Source organism: Eubalaena glacialis, chromosome 1 (assembly GCF_028564815.1).
Source record: "Eubalaena glacialis isolate mEubGla1 chromosome 1, mEubGla1.1.hap2.+ XY, whole genome shotgun sequence".
NCBI lineage: Eukaryota > Metazoa > Chordata > Mammalia > Artiodactyla > Balaenidae > Eubalaena > Eubalaena glacialis.
In genome coordinates this window covers 1,022,617-1,037,644 of record NC_083716.1, presented here as the reverse complement: position 1 = coordinate 1,037,644, position 15,028 = coordinate 1,022,617, and the positions used below count along the sequence as shown (strand labels likewise).

Below are 15,028 nucleotides of genomic sequence, written 5' to 3'. Positions count from 1 at the left end.
GGGAAGCTGGGAGGGGCCCAGAGGGTCAAGCTCTGCCGTGGGTCCAGGACAAGAGAGCTGAGAACAGGGCGTCAGAGTTCGCCCCATGCAGGGGACCCTCACTAGGGCTTTGAGGCCATGGGGACAAATCCTGGCTCCTGTAGGCTCAGGGGAGCATCGCAGGGCAGGACTGGCACCTGAGAGAACAAAGTGCTGTCAAAGAGTTTTGCTGAAAATGGGGAGCAAAGGAATCAGGCCACAGCATCAAGCAAAGCTTTCTCAACACGGGAAGCATGAAGCAGGTTGTTTGTTCTCTCCCCAGCCACACATCGAATGTCTTCTGCACGCCTGGCACTCGTCTCTACCCTGGGGACATCAAAGCACATGGTTCACTCCTGTCCACCCTCGGGAGCCTGTGATGTGACGAGTCAACAGTTATGAAATGTGCACTCGGCACAGTGCACAGCTCAAGCTCAGCCCTGGAGTCCCAGGAGCCTGACCTGCAGGCTTCTCTCCTCCCGCCCAGAGCCGGTACCTTGGACAGCTCTTCCCCAGCCCCAGAACTGCCGGGTGGGAGGCTGGACACTAGTGGGGTTTTTAAAATATTCTTATAAACTTTTGATGAGAGTATACCAAACACGCAGAAAAAGTGCACATCTGACAAGCGTTCAGCTCAAACAATGGGGGACCCTGGTGCCCCCCCCAGGGGGACATGGGCTTGACATCTTGTGGCACAGACCAGCACCTCGGCGGCTTCGGTGCTTGTCACACAAACGGAGTCAGCAGCGGGGACCCTCGCTCCCTCGGCAGCAGGTTAAGAGGTGCACCGTGTGGGGTGTGGCCATGAGGCCTTCACTCTCACGGTACAGAGGATGCACCGAACGAAGACCTGAGGATTCGCTCGTCCCAGTAACGTCGGTGGATGCTTGGTCCGGTTCCAGCTTCTGGCTACCACACGTAGTGCCGTGTGGACTCCCGTGTGTGCGTCTTTGGGTGCACGGATGTACACGTTTGGATGGGTCCCACCTAGGAATGCAATCCTGGGCTGCAGGTGTCCATGCCCCCAGCCAAAGACCAGCAGAGACAGCTTAAGGCTGCACACAGCCGTGTACTGTCCTTGCAACAGGGAGAACGGGCATCTCAGCGAGAGTCAGGGTTTGGGCTCGTGTCAGTGACCTTCAGGAGGGTTCAAGCAGCACGGCTCCACACTGTCTGGAGGCTGCGTGACTTTATGATTGGGCAGCTTAACCCCACTACAGAGGCTGAGGAGGAGTGAAGCAAGAGCTGCAACTGGCAAAGCAGCGGCCAGGACACAGGGAGTGTGGTCATTTGGGCCTGGACAATTGTCATGTTTCTGCCTGTGTTCCAGAAGGATTACGGAGGGGTCTTGTGTTTCTCTTGACCCACCACGGTCAGAGGGGTCTGTTGCGGGGGCTCTATGAAATCGTTTACGTGCAGCAGGAGAATGCCAGGGCCAGCGGCGAGGTCCAGGCTAGCTCCTGGACGTCAGGGCTGTGCTCTCTCCCAGAAACGGTGCGCCACGCAGTTTCCCAAGTGGTTGTATCAATTCACACTCCCTCCCGCCTGCAGCGTACAGAGTAGGTGCACAGTAGGTACATTCAGTTAAACGAATGCAGTGATGGGGGACACCAGAGCCTTACGCCAGGGAGCAGTGTGGTCACCTCTGTGCTTTATTGTTTTTTTTAACGTCTTTATTGGAGTATAACTGCTTTACAATGGTGTGTTAGTTTCTGCTTTATAACAAAGTGAATCAGCTATACATATACATATATCCCCATATCTCCTCCCTCTTGCGTCTCCCTCCCTCCCACCCTCCCTATCCCACCCCTCTAGGTGGTCACGAAGCACCAAGCTGATCTCCCTGTGCTATGCAGCTGCTTCCCACTAGCTATCTATTTTACATAGCTCTGTGCTTTAAAAGATCATTATCTCCCAGTAACGGTGAGCACACCTGGCACCCAGATCTTGGTTTCTAACACCTTCCCCAGTAGAAGGACCAGGGCTCCTTGGAGAACTGGCTGATTCTAGGGTTGGGTCAGGGAATATACATGATGAGCCTAGAGCATCTTCTAATCGCAGAAAGTAAGGAAGTGCTCAGAAAGAAGCAAAGACAGAAAACAGTGAGGACCGCAGGCCAAAGGGACACAGGAGCCAACTGAAGAGCTTCCAATGGCTAAAGCTGGACGATTTGAGCAAAAAATAAATAAACAAAACACAATAGTATTGGATCATAATGCAAAGTATAAAACAAATATCCATGAGTCCATATGGGTTCAAATGAATGACTGAATAACAAAGTAAATGGGAAGAATACACAAATCTTCTGTGCAGAAGAATTCCAAATAATTTTATGTAACTACCTTCCTCTAAAGGAGGTGGACCTTAACCCCCCCCACCCTTTAAGTGTGGGCAGTGCAGTGTAACTTCCTTCCAAAGAGCACAGTGCGCACAGGGGTGGGGAGGGGGGGCGAGTAACCTGACAGCGGAGACCCCTGACAGACGGGACCTCGGCCAGGTGATCAAGGTCAGCAGCAGCAGCAGTAAGTCGTGCTGAGAGTACACACCTTGACAGGACGTGACGAGAAGGGCACTTTTCCTGTGGTTTTCCTCCCAAAGACCCATAACCCAAGTCTAACCATGAGAAAAACCTCACAAATCCCAGCTGAAGGATATTCTGCAAAATACCCGACCAGTTATTCTCAAAACTGTCAAGGTCATCAAAAGAAGGAAAGTCAGGGCTTCCCTGGTGGCGCAGTGGTTGAGAGTCTGCCTGCCAATGCAGGGGACACGGGTTCGAGCCCTGGTCTGGGAAGATCCCACATGCCGCGGAGCAACTGGGCCCGTGAGCCACAACTACTGAGCCTGCGTGTCTGGAGCCTGTGCTCCGCAACAAGAGAGGCCGTGACAGTGAAAGGCCTGCGCACCGCGATGAAGAGTGGCCCCAACTCGCCGCAACTAGAGAAAGCCCTCGCACAGAAACGAAGACCCAACACAGGCAAAAATAAAAAATTAATTAATTAATAAAAAAAAAAAGAAGGAAAGTCTGAGAAACTGTCACAGCTCACAGGAGCCTAAAGAGGGACAACTAAATGTCATGTGGGATTCTGGGTGGGATCCTAGAACAGAAAAAGGATATTTAGTAAAAACAAGTCAAACCTGAATAAACTACGACTTCCGTTACTGAGAGATTTCAGATGTCACCTTGACTGGCCCTGGGCACCCAGATTAAAGTGTTCTGGGCGTGTCTGTTAGGGAGTTTCCGGATGAGATTAGCAGTTGAACCCGGGACTCAGTAGGGTAGGTGGCCCTCCCAGATGTGGGTGGGCGTCAACCGGTGCCCTGAGGCCTCAACAGAACAGAAGGTGGAGGAAGGAGGGAGGCCCCCCTCTCCTGCCGCCCTGCTGAGCAGGGACCCCTGGTCTCATCCTCTCCTGCCCTCAGGCTGGGACCACACCATCGGCTCCCCGGGGTCTCAGGCCTTCAGACTCGCCCTGAATCACTGCACAGGCTCCCCCGGGGCTCCAGCTCGCACACGGCAGGTTGTGGGACTTCTTGGCTCCATAGCTGCCTGAGCCAATTCCTCTTAATGAACCTCCTTAGATACATGTATGTAAGCATATGTGTGTACACACACACACGCGCGCACACACACATGCACACACACACAAACGCTATTATTCTATTGGTCTGTTTGTCTAGAGAACCCTGACTAGTACAACTATGTCTCACCACTGGTTCCCTAGTTATGACAAAGGTACAATATTAACGTTAGGGGAAACTAGCGTGGGATATATAAGAACCCTCTGTACCACCTTCACAACTTTTCTGTAAAGCTAAAATGTTCTAAACAAAGTTTACTTTAAAAAAGTTTTAAAAAAGTAATAGATATTTTGTATGCATTCAAGTATGGATTGGAAGGCGATACGAAAAAGTGCAAATGGTTGTTATAATAGCGGTGAGATTACATAAGACACTGAAAGTCTTAATATTTTTTTTGTCCCTTTCCGTTATATAATAAAAAGCTATAAAGGAAAAAAGGATCATCTGGCAACAGTGTCTGGCAGCTAGATGGGCAGCCGTATAATCTATCATCCAAACTGGGACACGTCTAAGAGCGAAAGGAGACACCGTTAATAATGATGCCTGGTCACCAGACAGGAGGGGATCCACGGGTGCGCAGCCACGGTGAGGATGCAGGAGCCGCAGGCTCACACCCGCTGATTCCCGTAAGGTCAGTGACCCTGGAGAGGAGCCCAGGGCAGCGTGGGGTGGGGGTGGGGGGGCTGAGGTCGTCGGAGGGCAGCCTGGGACAGCAGGAGTTGACCCCAAATTCTCGGTCCCTCCCACCACTTCCTGCTCTGATGGTTCACACCCCCGGCACCAGCACAGGGTCTGTGCCAGGCCCAGCTCCGGGGGCTCTTTGTCGGCTAAGCCCCTTCCTTTCGGCACATTCCAAATGCTGTGGGCTCTGGGAAGGGAGCCTCGGGATCCACACAGCTGAGGGTCCACCGTCCGACTCTAGTTGCACGGGGCACAGCGCCCGGGCCTCCCTTCTCCGCTTTGTCCCCAGACGTCCGGGTGGCAGCCACCCACCCCACGCTGCCCACCCGCTGCTCCGTCTCAGCTGCCACTGCCCGCAGCACCGGGCAGACCTGCCACCGGGCAGGGCCACGCCAGCCCATGCACAAGCACATGGACGCTGGGGCCCAACCCTTTCTTCAGCGCGTGATTTTTTTACTCCCCCTTTTCTCTGCATCTTCTCTCCTTTTCTGTTTTATCTTCCTCCTTTTCTCCTCTCTCAGTCCTGTGCTAACTTTGCAAATTATCCTTTCTGCCTGAGGAGCTAAAATATGATTTCAGAAACACAAGAGGACCCTGACACGGAGAAAAAGAAAAGAGGAAAGAACCGGGGACAATGCAAACAAACATGACCCCAGGACAGCCACAGGGGGCTCCTGAAACAGTGCAGCACGGGGCCGGGATCTGAGCCACCCCCGAGAGTTACCAACTCCCAAAACAAGGACGTGATGTGTGTCGCTTTAAGCCGCTACGTTCTGGGGCAATGTGTTAAGCGGTCATAGATAACTGATCCGGCAGCCGCCAGCGGGAACTGAGACCCCAGGGACACGACCCCAAGGACACCCCTCCCCCCAGGAACACCCCCCCGCCCCCAGGGACACGACTCCCGCGGAGGCTTCCACCAGCCTGAGGCCTCTGAGCCGCCACGAGGCACCGTGAACGGGAAGCCATCAAGCACGTTCTGGCTCTGCAGGTGGCACGTGGAGCAGGGGACCCACCCCCACTGGGCCCTGTCCAGATTCCCAGGTCACAGAATCTTGAGAAGTCATAAAAATGGTCGTTGCTAAGTCACTAAGTTTGAGGGGTTTTTATTACCAGCAATAAATAATAAAACAGTGCCCGGTCTGAGCTACCGGGACCAAGACCCCGCTCCTGGCTCCCAGGGCCCGGGCGCTCCGGAAACGGGCCCGAGTCCGATGCGGGGCCCGGGAGGACGGCACTGAGCACCTCGGACCCTGCTCGGGGCGGGGTGGGGGGGTGCCTGGTGCCTGAGAAGGCTGAGCGTCCTGCCAGGCCTAACAGACTCACAGACACACGAGCGCAAAGCTGCCCGTCTCTGGCTTTGGTGACAAGCCCCGCCTGGTGCATGTGAAGGAAGAGCCGCGATGTGAGGGCAGAGACCTGCCAAGTCAGCGTTTAAACACCAGCAATCTGAATGTGCTCAGCTCCTATTTTTAATAAACTGGGGGCGACGCTGACTCTCACCCACATCATCTCCTTGGCTTCACGACTTAAAGAACACCAAGCCGGGTCTGCACAGCGCCGACTGGGGCCACGCCTGCGCGGGCCGCATGCTGGAGGCATGTGTCACACCTGGGGACGCGGAGGGTGGGGACAAATGATCCATGTGGGGCTGGACGGAGCCACACTGATCTCGGTCAGCTGCCTTGGTTTTTAGATAATAGATTTCAGGTCAACGGGCAAAACAGTTTTGGGGGCTTCCCTGGTGGCGCAGTGGTTGAGAATCTGCCTGCCAATGCAGGGGACACGGGTTCGAGCCCTGGTCTGGGAAGATCCCACATGCCGCGGAGCAACTAGGCCCGTGAGCCACAGCTACTGAGCCTGCGCGTCTGGAGCCTGTGCTCCGCAACAAGAGAGGCCGCAACAGTGAGAGGCCCGCGCACCGCGATGAAGAGTGGCCCCCGCTCGCCGCAACTAGAGAGAAAGCCCTCGCACAGAAACGAAGACCCAACACAGCCAAAAAGAAAGAAAGAAAGAAAGAAAGAAGCTTTCATTTAAAAAAAAAAAAAGTTTTTGATGAAGCAGGCTTTCCAGTTTTTAAAAATAACAATAATTTTATTAATTGTAGCTTCTCCCAAATTGTCTCCAATTCTGAGCATTAAAATCATTCAGCACGTTGGCCCCGGCCAGTGTCTGGGGAAGAGAGGGGAGCCCAGCGTGTTCTGCAGGGCGCTGGTCAGCGTGCGCCCACCTCCCAGGCGGGAAGGAGGCCCCAGAGAGGAGCCACCGTGGACGACGTGTTGACCCGACCCGGGGAACAGGAGCAGGGCTGGAGGGGGCGTGCACACAGCTTGCGGGAACAGCAAGGCTCAGCACTCACCGGACCCTCACCGGCCCGTAGAAACACTGGTTACCAAAGCCTTATTTCTACCTAGAGTTATACAGAGATAGCAGAGTGAGGCAGGTAGGAAGAAACCCAAAGTTCTACGTCTTTTTCAAATGAGGAGGAACAATCTGATTGGGAAGGAAAAATGACACCAGGTAGAAGGCCTGGTCCCACACTAAGGTGAACGAACACCAAATCTGGTTCTGAGCTTCCTACTGACAGGGGAATCGGGACCAGGGCCACGGAGCACAGACCCTGAACACAGGGACCACCGGGCTCGCGGGGGCCCGCAGGGCTGGCCGGGGGCCCCCTAGGAAGGTCCCGCCTGGGGTGGCCTACAACAGCAGACACCGTATGGCACGTCCCGGGCGTGGGGCTGGACTCTCAGTGCAGCCAGGACAAGAGGACACAGCGACCAGAAGGGGGGTGTCCACACAGCCCGGGGCCACCTGCCTCTGGTAGCGCGTCCTCTGCCTCATCTGGGTGAGAATCAGAGGACATTGCTGAGTCCTAGTCATCGCAAAGGAAGAAGTCCAGGCTGTAGCGTCAGCTGAAAATGCAGGATACAAAATGCTACTGATGTTTTGGGTACGTGTGTAGCAGGCTACGCACGATACAGAAGTAAGAACAAAACTAAATGAGATGCCTCTGCAGGAAGAGCCAGCCCGTCTCCAGACGAAGGGCGAGCAGTAGCTTTGGAAACTCCCATCCATCGCCAACACCATTGCCATGGCCCAGTGGAGCGCCAGGGCAGGCGGCCCCCTGTTGCTCTCTGTGCATAGGGCCAGTGCCTTGGGGACCACGCCCCGTGGGTTCCCACTCCCACTCCACCATCCGCCTGCTGGGTCCTCGCTAAGCCCTCCCACCCAGAGTGTGTCCTCTCCGTGTCCAGCACGCTGGCACCGTCTGGGGCTGGATGGGAACACAGACCCCAAGGCCCCACCCGAGACCCGCTGAATCAGAATCTGCATTGTCACAAGGTCCCCAGGGGACTGGGGGCCCCTGACAGTTTGGGAGCTAGCTACTGTGAGCTGCCTCGACACTGTTCCGAATAACTGCTTGTCTGTGGCTTTGCCTCCCTCAGACCATCTTGGGGCCTTGGGAGGCTCCATCCTCAAAGAGAAGCCCTGAACAAAACTTACCTCCAATGCATCCTTGCATTACTTCTCAACTGGAAGGATGGGTGGTTAAATTTTTAAAAGAAAATCAACTTATTTTTAGCATTTTAAAACACACAGCCAGATGGATAGACGTGCAGAGCTGACATTTGTTACATAAAAAAGTACGACAGTGGGTCTCAAGTCCATCCCAGACCAGCCTCGTCAGCCACAGGAACACAGCAAACTCAGCGCCACCCAACGGCCCCGCCGGGACACCTGGCACTGCATGTGGGAACCCAGGGAATCCAGGAGCAGGGGTGCAAGGCCAGCCGGGACCACACACCTCCTCCCCACCTTGAACCCAAATGCCCACCCCTGCACCGGGGGCCTCTGCACCGTTGCTGCCAGCTGGTAAAGGAACCCAGGGTCTGCAGCCACCAGGCTGCTGGCCACCAAGGCCCCCGCGTTGCAGGGGACGGGGTGTGAACTGCCATCAGCCCGAGCCTGGGCCACAGAGAGCTGCCACCCCCATCGCCAGCCACCCCCTCTTCCCAGGGTCAGGAGGGAAGGGAAGAGACACCTATTAAAACCCAGGTCCACGCACCACTGGACAAAGACTCAGTAAACAGGGCTAGATTGTCACTTTGGAACCACGGCCCCATCAGCACGATCGGGTCAGCCCCCCGTGCGCTCAGCACCGCTCTCCGCTGCCCGTGAGCCCTGGGCACACGATGGGGAAGAGTGGGCGTAAGCACCGTAAAGTCACCGAGTCCTTGTTGGCAGGTGACACGACCGACCACCCAGGAAGCCTGGGAAAATCAACTCAAAAGCCATGAGGACTAACGGGAGGCTTAGCACAGCAGCCACACACGGGACGGATATTTTTCCAAGTTAAGCTTTCCTTTATACCAGCACTAACCAGGGTGGAACGTGATCGCTGCAAAGATCTCGTTCACAATTCGACCGAAACAGGCAATGAACGCGCCCAACCTAAGCAAGAGCAGGGCCCACGGGAGGAAACCTTTCTCACTGTGGCCAGCGTTGAGTCCAAACTGACCAAAATTTGCAACATGAAAAGTGAAACCACAGAAGTACTAGAAGAAAGTGCAGGTGCAGGTTTATAAATGGAATGAGTATCACTTGTGCTTGGCGTAACAGGGCACCAAGGCCGGAAACTGCCAGAAAGGAAGATCTTGATGAATCTGACCACACAAAAACTAAGCACACCCACACGGAAAAAAACTAGCAACACAGAAAGATAAATGACTGCTCCGGGGCATGCCGTTATATACTGGGAACCGTGAAAAGAAACCGGGCAGCAAACATCCCAACAGGAAGCACAGGTCAGGGGTGAGAGCTGGCAATTCAGGAGAGAAGAGCACAAACGCCCCAAACATGGAAAGAAAAACATTACCAACCTCACTGGTAACCAAAGAGACTCGGAGCACTAATACAATCTTTTTACCTTTCAGACGGTCAAAAAATAGACACCACTAACACCCAAAGGTGGTGAGGATCGGAGAAAGAGGACTTCCATGCGCTCCAAGAGCCGGCAAACAGGATCTCCCTCCCAGCCAGCCACCGCGGACACAGGCCTCCCTCTTTCTCTCTCCTCTGGCCCCTCCTGCCGCTCACCATATTTATTCATGTTTCCTTGTCTGCTACTGGTCTCCCCACCTCCTCCTTCGTCTGGGTACCCCGCACCTACAGCAGCCACATCCATTTGGTCACCACCATGTAACAACCGTCCAGGACAACCATGTCTTGTGCCGGGACTGCCCATCTCCAAGGGAGCTGGCCAGCGGCACCAAGCCACTCTACGTGCACACTCTTCTGACTTGTCGATGTCATTCCTAGGAAGTTATCCTAAGGAAATAATGTCAAGTGTACAAAGATGAACATACAAGGATGCTCACTGGTAAATTGTTTATGTACTGGTGCCTGAGCTCCAGCGCCCCCCAACTCCACCCCAACAAATTCAACCTGAATTTCCGGGGGAGGCATCCACAGTTTTTAAGAGCATCCTTTGAGTCTAGTTCACAGGGTTGAGAACCACTATTGTAAATTTAGCCAACAAAGGATGCTGTAGATCTGTAAGACAGTCATGACACGCTGCTAAGTAAAAAATGCAGGTTAAGACAAAACCGTATATGAAGCATGATCCCATTTCTGTATCAAAGACATAAAGACTGTTTCTATATGGCTGATGTGTGGGTACATTCCTAGAAAAAGGCTGGGGCAGAGGTACGCTAATAGGTCTCAGTGCTGAAATTACTGATGTCTTGGTTTTCCTATATAGGACAATTTTAGCAAAGTCTTAAACTCTTTTACAAATTTATACACTTTAATGCTTCTATAATTAAAAAAACAAAGGTTTTATAAATTTTGAAAAAGGTTATGAGATTCTGGTAGCCCCGTGTCCCGCCTTACTGCCCACCCCACCCAACACACCCAGGCCAGGCGTTCCAGCCCTCAAGGGCCCCCATATTTCCAGTTCTCTGGGCAAACGCAAACCTTCTCGGTGATTAGTTGCCCCCCACTAACAAGCTAATACCATGTTAGGTTTGAGACTAGCCAGACTGCTGAGAAGGGCGGGTGCCCCCCAGTTACCGGTTACCGAGCTGCTTGGCAGAAAGTGATGGAACCCCGCTCAGCACCCTCGTGGGGACACCCAGACGAGAGGAATGAAGGGGCCTGCCCAGCACCCCGCAGCACTGGGGCAGGTCCCGAGCAAGGTCAACCCCTAAATCAACTGCTCCTGAAGCCCGAGAGGGGTCGCACAGGAGGAGGCATGGGGTTTCGGGAAGAGGAAAGGGCCCCTTGGTTCTGGTGTGAGGAGGAAGCCCAGAGAATTCTGAACACGCACCCAACACCTGCCAAATAAGGAGAGTGGCTCAGGCACCTCAGGGTTAACAGGGAAGGGGGACATTTAAGATCCTATGTGTCATAACTCCGCTTTTTAGTTGGAATCTACCTGGCACTGTTAAATTGCACTCTTATTTTCTCTTTTCCTTTTCTCTGCATACCAAATCTGATATATTAATTGGGTATTTTAATCTAAAAAATTCATCAGGTCTCACATCGCCATGGCAACCGTGCAGTCCCAGTAAATGCATGTCCTCAGCACAGCACCGTCACCTCTTTCAGCTCACCCTGCACGGGGCCGAGGAAGTGTGGGACCCTGTCTGGGGGGACGACTTCACACCCTGAAAGAAAGGTCGGGTGCAGCCTTTCCCCTCTTGAAAGACTGGCCTTCCGCCTTTCCAAACCCCACTCCTTCTGCCTAAATAAACCCACAGCCTTCAGGCCAAGAGCTGTACAACATTCTCTCTGCAAACACATACTGTGATTCCCAAGTCGTGTGCGCCCTGACGATAACGTGAAAACATGGAATAAAAGTGGAACAAAGTGGCCGCCCACCTGGATCACATCCACGGCCATTGGACCAGCGCCAGGCTTGGCATCCTAATCTTACCAAACAAAGCCCAGGTAAGTCTCGTGCTGTGTTCAGTTTGGAGATGTGGCCACCATGCCCCGGGATGAGCAGGTGATTGATGGGCACATGTGCTTTAGAGCGAACACCTGTAGCTGAAGCCTGGCACCTCTGCCGTCCTGCTTCAGGCAAATGGGGACAGGGGTGGGGAGAAGGGGGTCGTGTTAAATAATTCTCACATCAGATTGTGGGCAGCATAAATGGATTCTGTGCTCTTGGTCCCTCTATAACGATCCTTGGATTCTGAGACATAACACACTGTGAACAGGTAGAAAAAGTCTACCTTTCAAAGCTGAAGGCAGCCACTGTGTTACCTCAATTTCTCTCTTTCTACATCACCTGCCTTGAGGAGCATAATGCTAAGACATGAAAGAGTGGCCAGCTCTCGGCTGACACCAGCAAGTACTGAAATCAGACATCTGATGTATTTCTCAGACGTTTTCTCATCGTGCAGCCAGAAACTAGATGCAAATCTGCTTCCTGATTAGTTCCTAATTCACTCTGGGCTTTCTCCACTTTGAATATTTACTCTAAAAACAAAAACATATAACATATGAAACACTCCCAGCAGTGAGCTGTGTTCCAAAGTTCAGAACACGAAGACAGGTCTCCCCAGAACACACTGAGTGGGCGTGGCTGGTCCTGAATGCCCCTCCAGCAAGTCCAGGCTCCATGCCCCTCCCCAGTGACCGGGGCCAGGCTCATCCGAGCCCAGGCCTCCCTGAGCAACAGGCTGCGTATCGCTGTCCGTGAGGACTGCCCACGTGGCCTGCACATTCTCCAACACTGGCCTGAGGGCGTATGATTGTAATTTCCTATAATGCTTAAATTATTTACCAGAAATAAATAGCTTGGGCTCTTTCGCTGAGCTGTGCTCTAAAATTATAAAAGATCCATCCTACTTCTGCAGGCTGCCTACAAATGGAAAATGCATATTCCGACTATTTTAAGAAAATGTCAAAAAAACATCAAATGTGTCATCTTGTAGCATTTAACTTATCTGCATGACATCTGCAGAGAAGAGCTGTATGTCTGCCTGTGAAAGTACCACAGTGCCCCAGGGGCGGACACTGCACAGCCACCTTTCCCGAGGGTGCTAAGTGAAAGGGCCGGTGTCCAGCAGGGCTCCAGGAGGCGTGCCTGCGGGTCTTTCCTGCTTTCCACCAGCGCCCACCTCCGGGTCACTAGCTTTACCTGTAGGGGGACCTGAGGGCAAACTAGTTCCCAAAAGGGCAGGTCTTTGCACAAAGGCAAGCCTCCACCGCACATCTGAGTGCAAAGGTGGGCACGCCGGCAGCCACGCGGCGCCGTCACCTACACTGAGAGCTCCGAGGGCCGGGCCCCCGCGCCACCTGTGGGGCAGGCATCACCCTTCGCAAACTCGGCACACCTCAGGTGCAGAGTAACAACCGAGCGCTCACACCTCGCAGGAAAGGAAAATGCAAACCCAGCGCCCTCGCTACTGCGGGGGCCTTCGCGCCTACCGACCGCAGACCCTCACCCCGCAGGGCCGGCCGGCCTACTCCGCCCGTCGCGCCGCCACTGGACACGGAAGACACGCGTGGGCACCGCAAGCACCGTTCGCGAGTTTCCTCGGAAACCGAGACGCCCCTGACGCCTTCCCACCGGGAGGCCTTGGTGCCCCGACCCGCAGAAATCCTCCCGCCGCGGCCCCGCTGCGAGAGCGCGCGGAGTCCCCAGACGGCGCGGGTCCCAACGCTGTCCCCGCGAGCGGCCCGGAGTCTCCGCCGCGGCCGTTCTCACCGTCCTCCTTGTCGTCAAACACCGGCCTCCGCGCGGTGGCCGCCGACATGGACGAGCCCATCCTCTTCTTCCACTTGCTCCACGGAAACAGGGGGCGCGGCTGCGCGCGGGCATCGCCCGTGTCCCTGGCCCGGGGCTGGCCGGCGGCGGGCGGCGGCGGGGCGGGGGGCGCGTCGGGGCCGGCGGGGCGCGCGCGGCCGGGGGGCGGCGAGCCGGGGGGCGCCGCGGCGCTGCTGCCCCTGCGCTCGGCGCCGCTCCTCATGGCCGGGCCGGAGTGCGCGCCGCGGCCAGAGTCCGGGACATGGCCCGCCCGCCGGGCGGGGAGCAGGAGCTGGAGCGACTAGCACCGCTCGCCTCGCGCCCCAGGCTCGGCGTTCGCGGGTCCTGGCCGCCCGGGCGGCTCCGCCGAATGCTAGCGCGCGGGGGCGGGGCCGGGGCGGGGCCGGCGGGAAGGAGTCCGGGCGGAGTGAGCGCCGGGGGCGGAGACGGGGCGGGGCCGGAGCGGGGTGCGGCGAGCGGCTACGGATACCCGCCGCCCGCCTCAGTAGGGGCTGATGCAGCGCACAACGACGCGGCGGCAGAGACAGGAGAGAAGGAGGGGGTCCCCTTGGCCTTTGTGAACAAAGGTGGCTTGCGGACTGCTGCCGCCCGACCCGGGGGAGCCTTAAACCTCATCCTGCGGCTCTGCCCTCGGCGAGACCACGCGCGGGACCCGGGATGGGGCGGCGGGAAACGGCTGTGCGGGGGCCGAGGCCGGGTCGGTGTCAGGACGCGCAGCCCCGCGGTCCCGGGTCTGGCGCCGATCCCCCCACGCGGCTGCACCGCCGAGGGAGGGAGGGAGGGAGGTGGCGGGGCGGGGGCGGGCCCGGTGCGCGAGCCCCTCTCCGGTCGGCCGGCCCAGCGCCTGAGAGCGAGCGCGCGCGCACGCGCACGCACGGGCGCGCCCGGGGTCACGGCGACGCTGGGCACACGCGCCTGCGCTCTTGGGGTACCCTTGGTTGGGTCTCCAGTCCGGCTCTCAGTGTAGTCCGCCCGGCACGGTTCCCGAGCGGAACGCCTTGGCGATGGTCCGCGCCTCAGGCCTCCCGGAGACCTTGTGCAGCGTATTGGGGGGGGGGGGGGGGTCCGAGGCGCGATTTGACCTCGATGCGCCTCCCCACATTCGATTGGCCAGGAGAGACCTCGCGGATAAAGCGCTCTGTACAGCCAACGACCCAGGAGAAGACTCTCAGTACCGCCCAGCTCCCTGCGCCTAATACTTTTTCACTGAAGAATTGTTTTGTTATGAGTTGTCTTACTCAGACTTTTGGAAGCCTTTGCCTCCTTAGGTTCTGCCCGCAGAGCTGGCGGTTCCTTCCTCCCCCAGGAAGTCCTGAAAGGGCCTTCCGCTGCCCCACCATGACAGAGGACCACCCACCCCTGCCCCACCATGACAGAGGACCACCCACCCCAGCCCCGCCATGACAGAGGACCACCCACCCCGGCCCCGCCGTGACAGAGGACCACCCACCCCAGCCCCGCCATGACAGAGGACCACCCACCCGGCTTGCAGGCCAAGGCACCAGGACCTGCGGGTCTCTCCCGCCACCGCCCGTCCCTCCGTGGACATCTTTCAGCCACCCTGGGCTCTGTCCTGCCCTCGCAGCTCCTCACCTGGCTCGGCCCCCCACCCCAGGTTGTGGCACATAGTCTTGGCTGTTCCCGCTTCCCGTCTCCTGCCCGAGGTAGAACTACGCTTGTCCCCGACCCCACCTTTGAAATTCGGTGGAGCCCCTTGACCATTGTGGCCTGCTTGACCAATGAAATGTGAGCGGAGGTGATCTGTGTCATTTCTGAGCCACACTTTAGGAGCCAGTGTTCAGACTGGCCATACATGCCCCCTTGGCTAAGAGGGAGTCCCCATCACTTGGGGACCACCTTCCAACCAGCAGTGGATGCACAGAACAAGGGAGAAATCAGCCACTGTGGGAAGCCCTCGAGATTTGGGAGGTGCATTTACCGCAGCATAACCTAAGCGACGACCAC

The 15,028-nt window shown here is 56.2% G+C and overlaps 1 protein-coding gene across 1 annotated transcript in view; it reads right to left on the bottom strand.

The window, feature by feature from the left end:
* Positions 1 to 13,265, bottom strand: part of STK32C (serine/threonine kinase 32C) — an 82,464-nt gene extending 69,199 nt beyond the window's left edge. Inside the window, exon 1 of the mRNA XM_061191701.1 lies at positions 13,004 to 13,265. Within this exon, the coding sequence (XP_061047684.1) occupies positions 13,004 to 13,265 (262 nt within the window). The remainder of the gene's footprint in view (positions 1 to 13,003) is intronic.
* Positions 13,266 to 15,028: the final 1,763 nt, after the last annotated feature.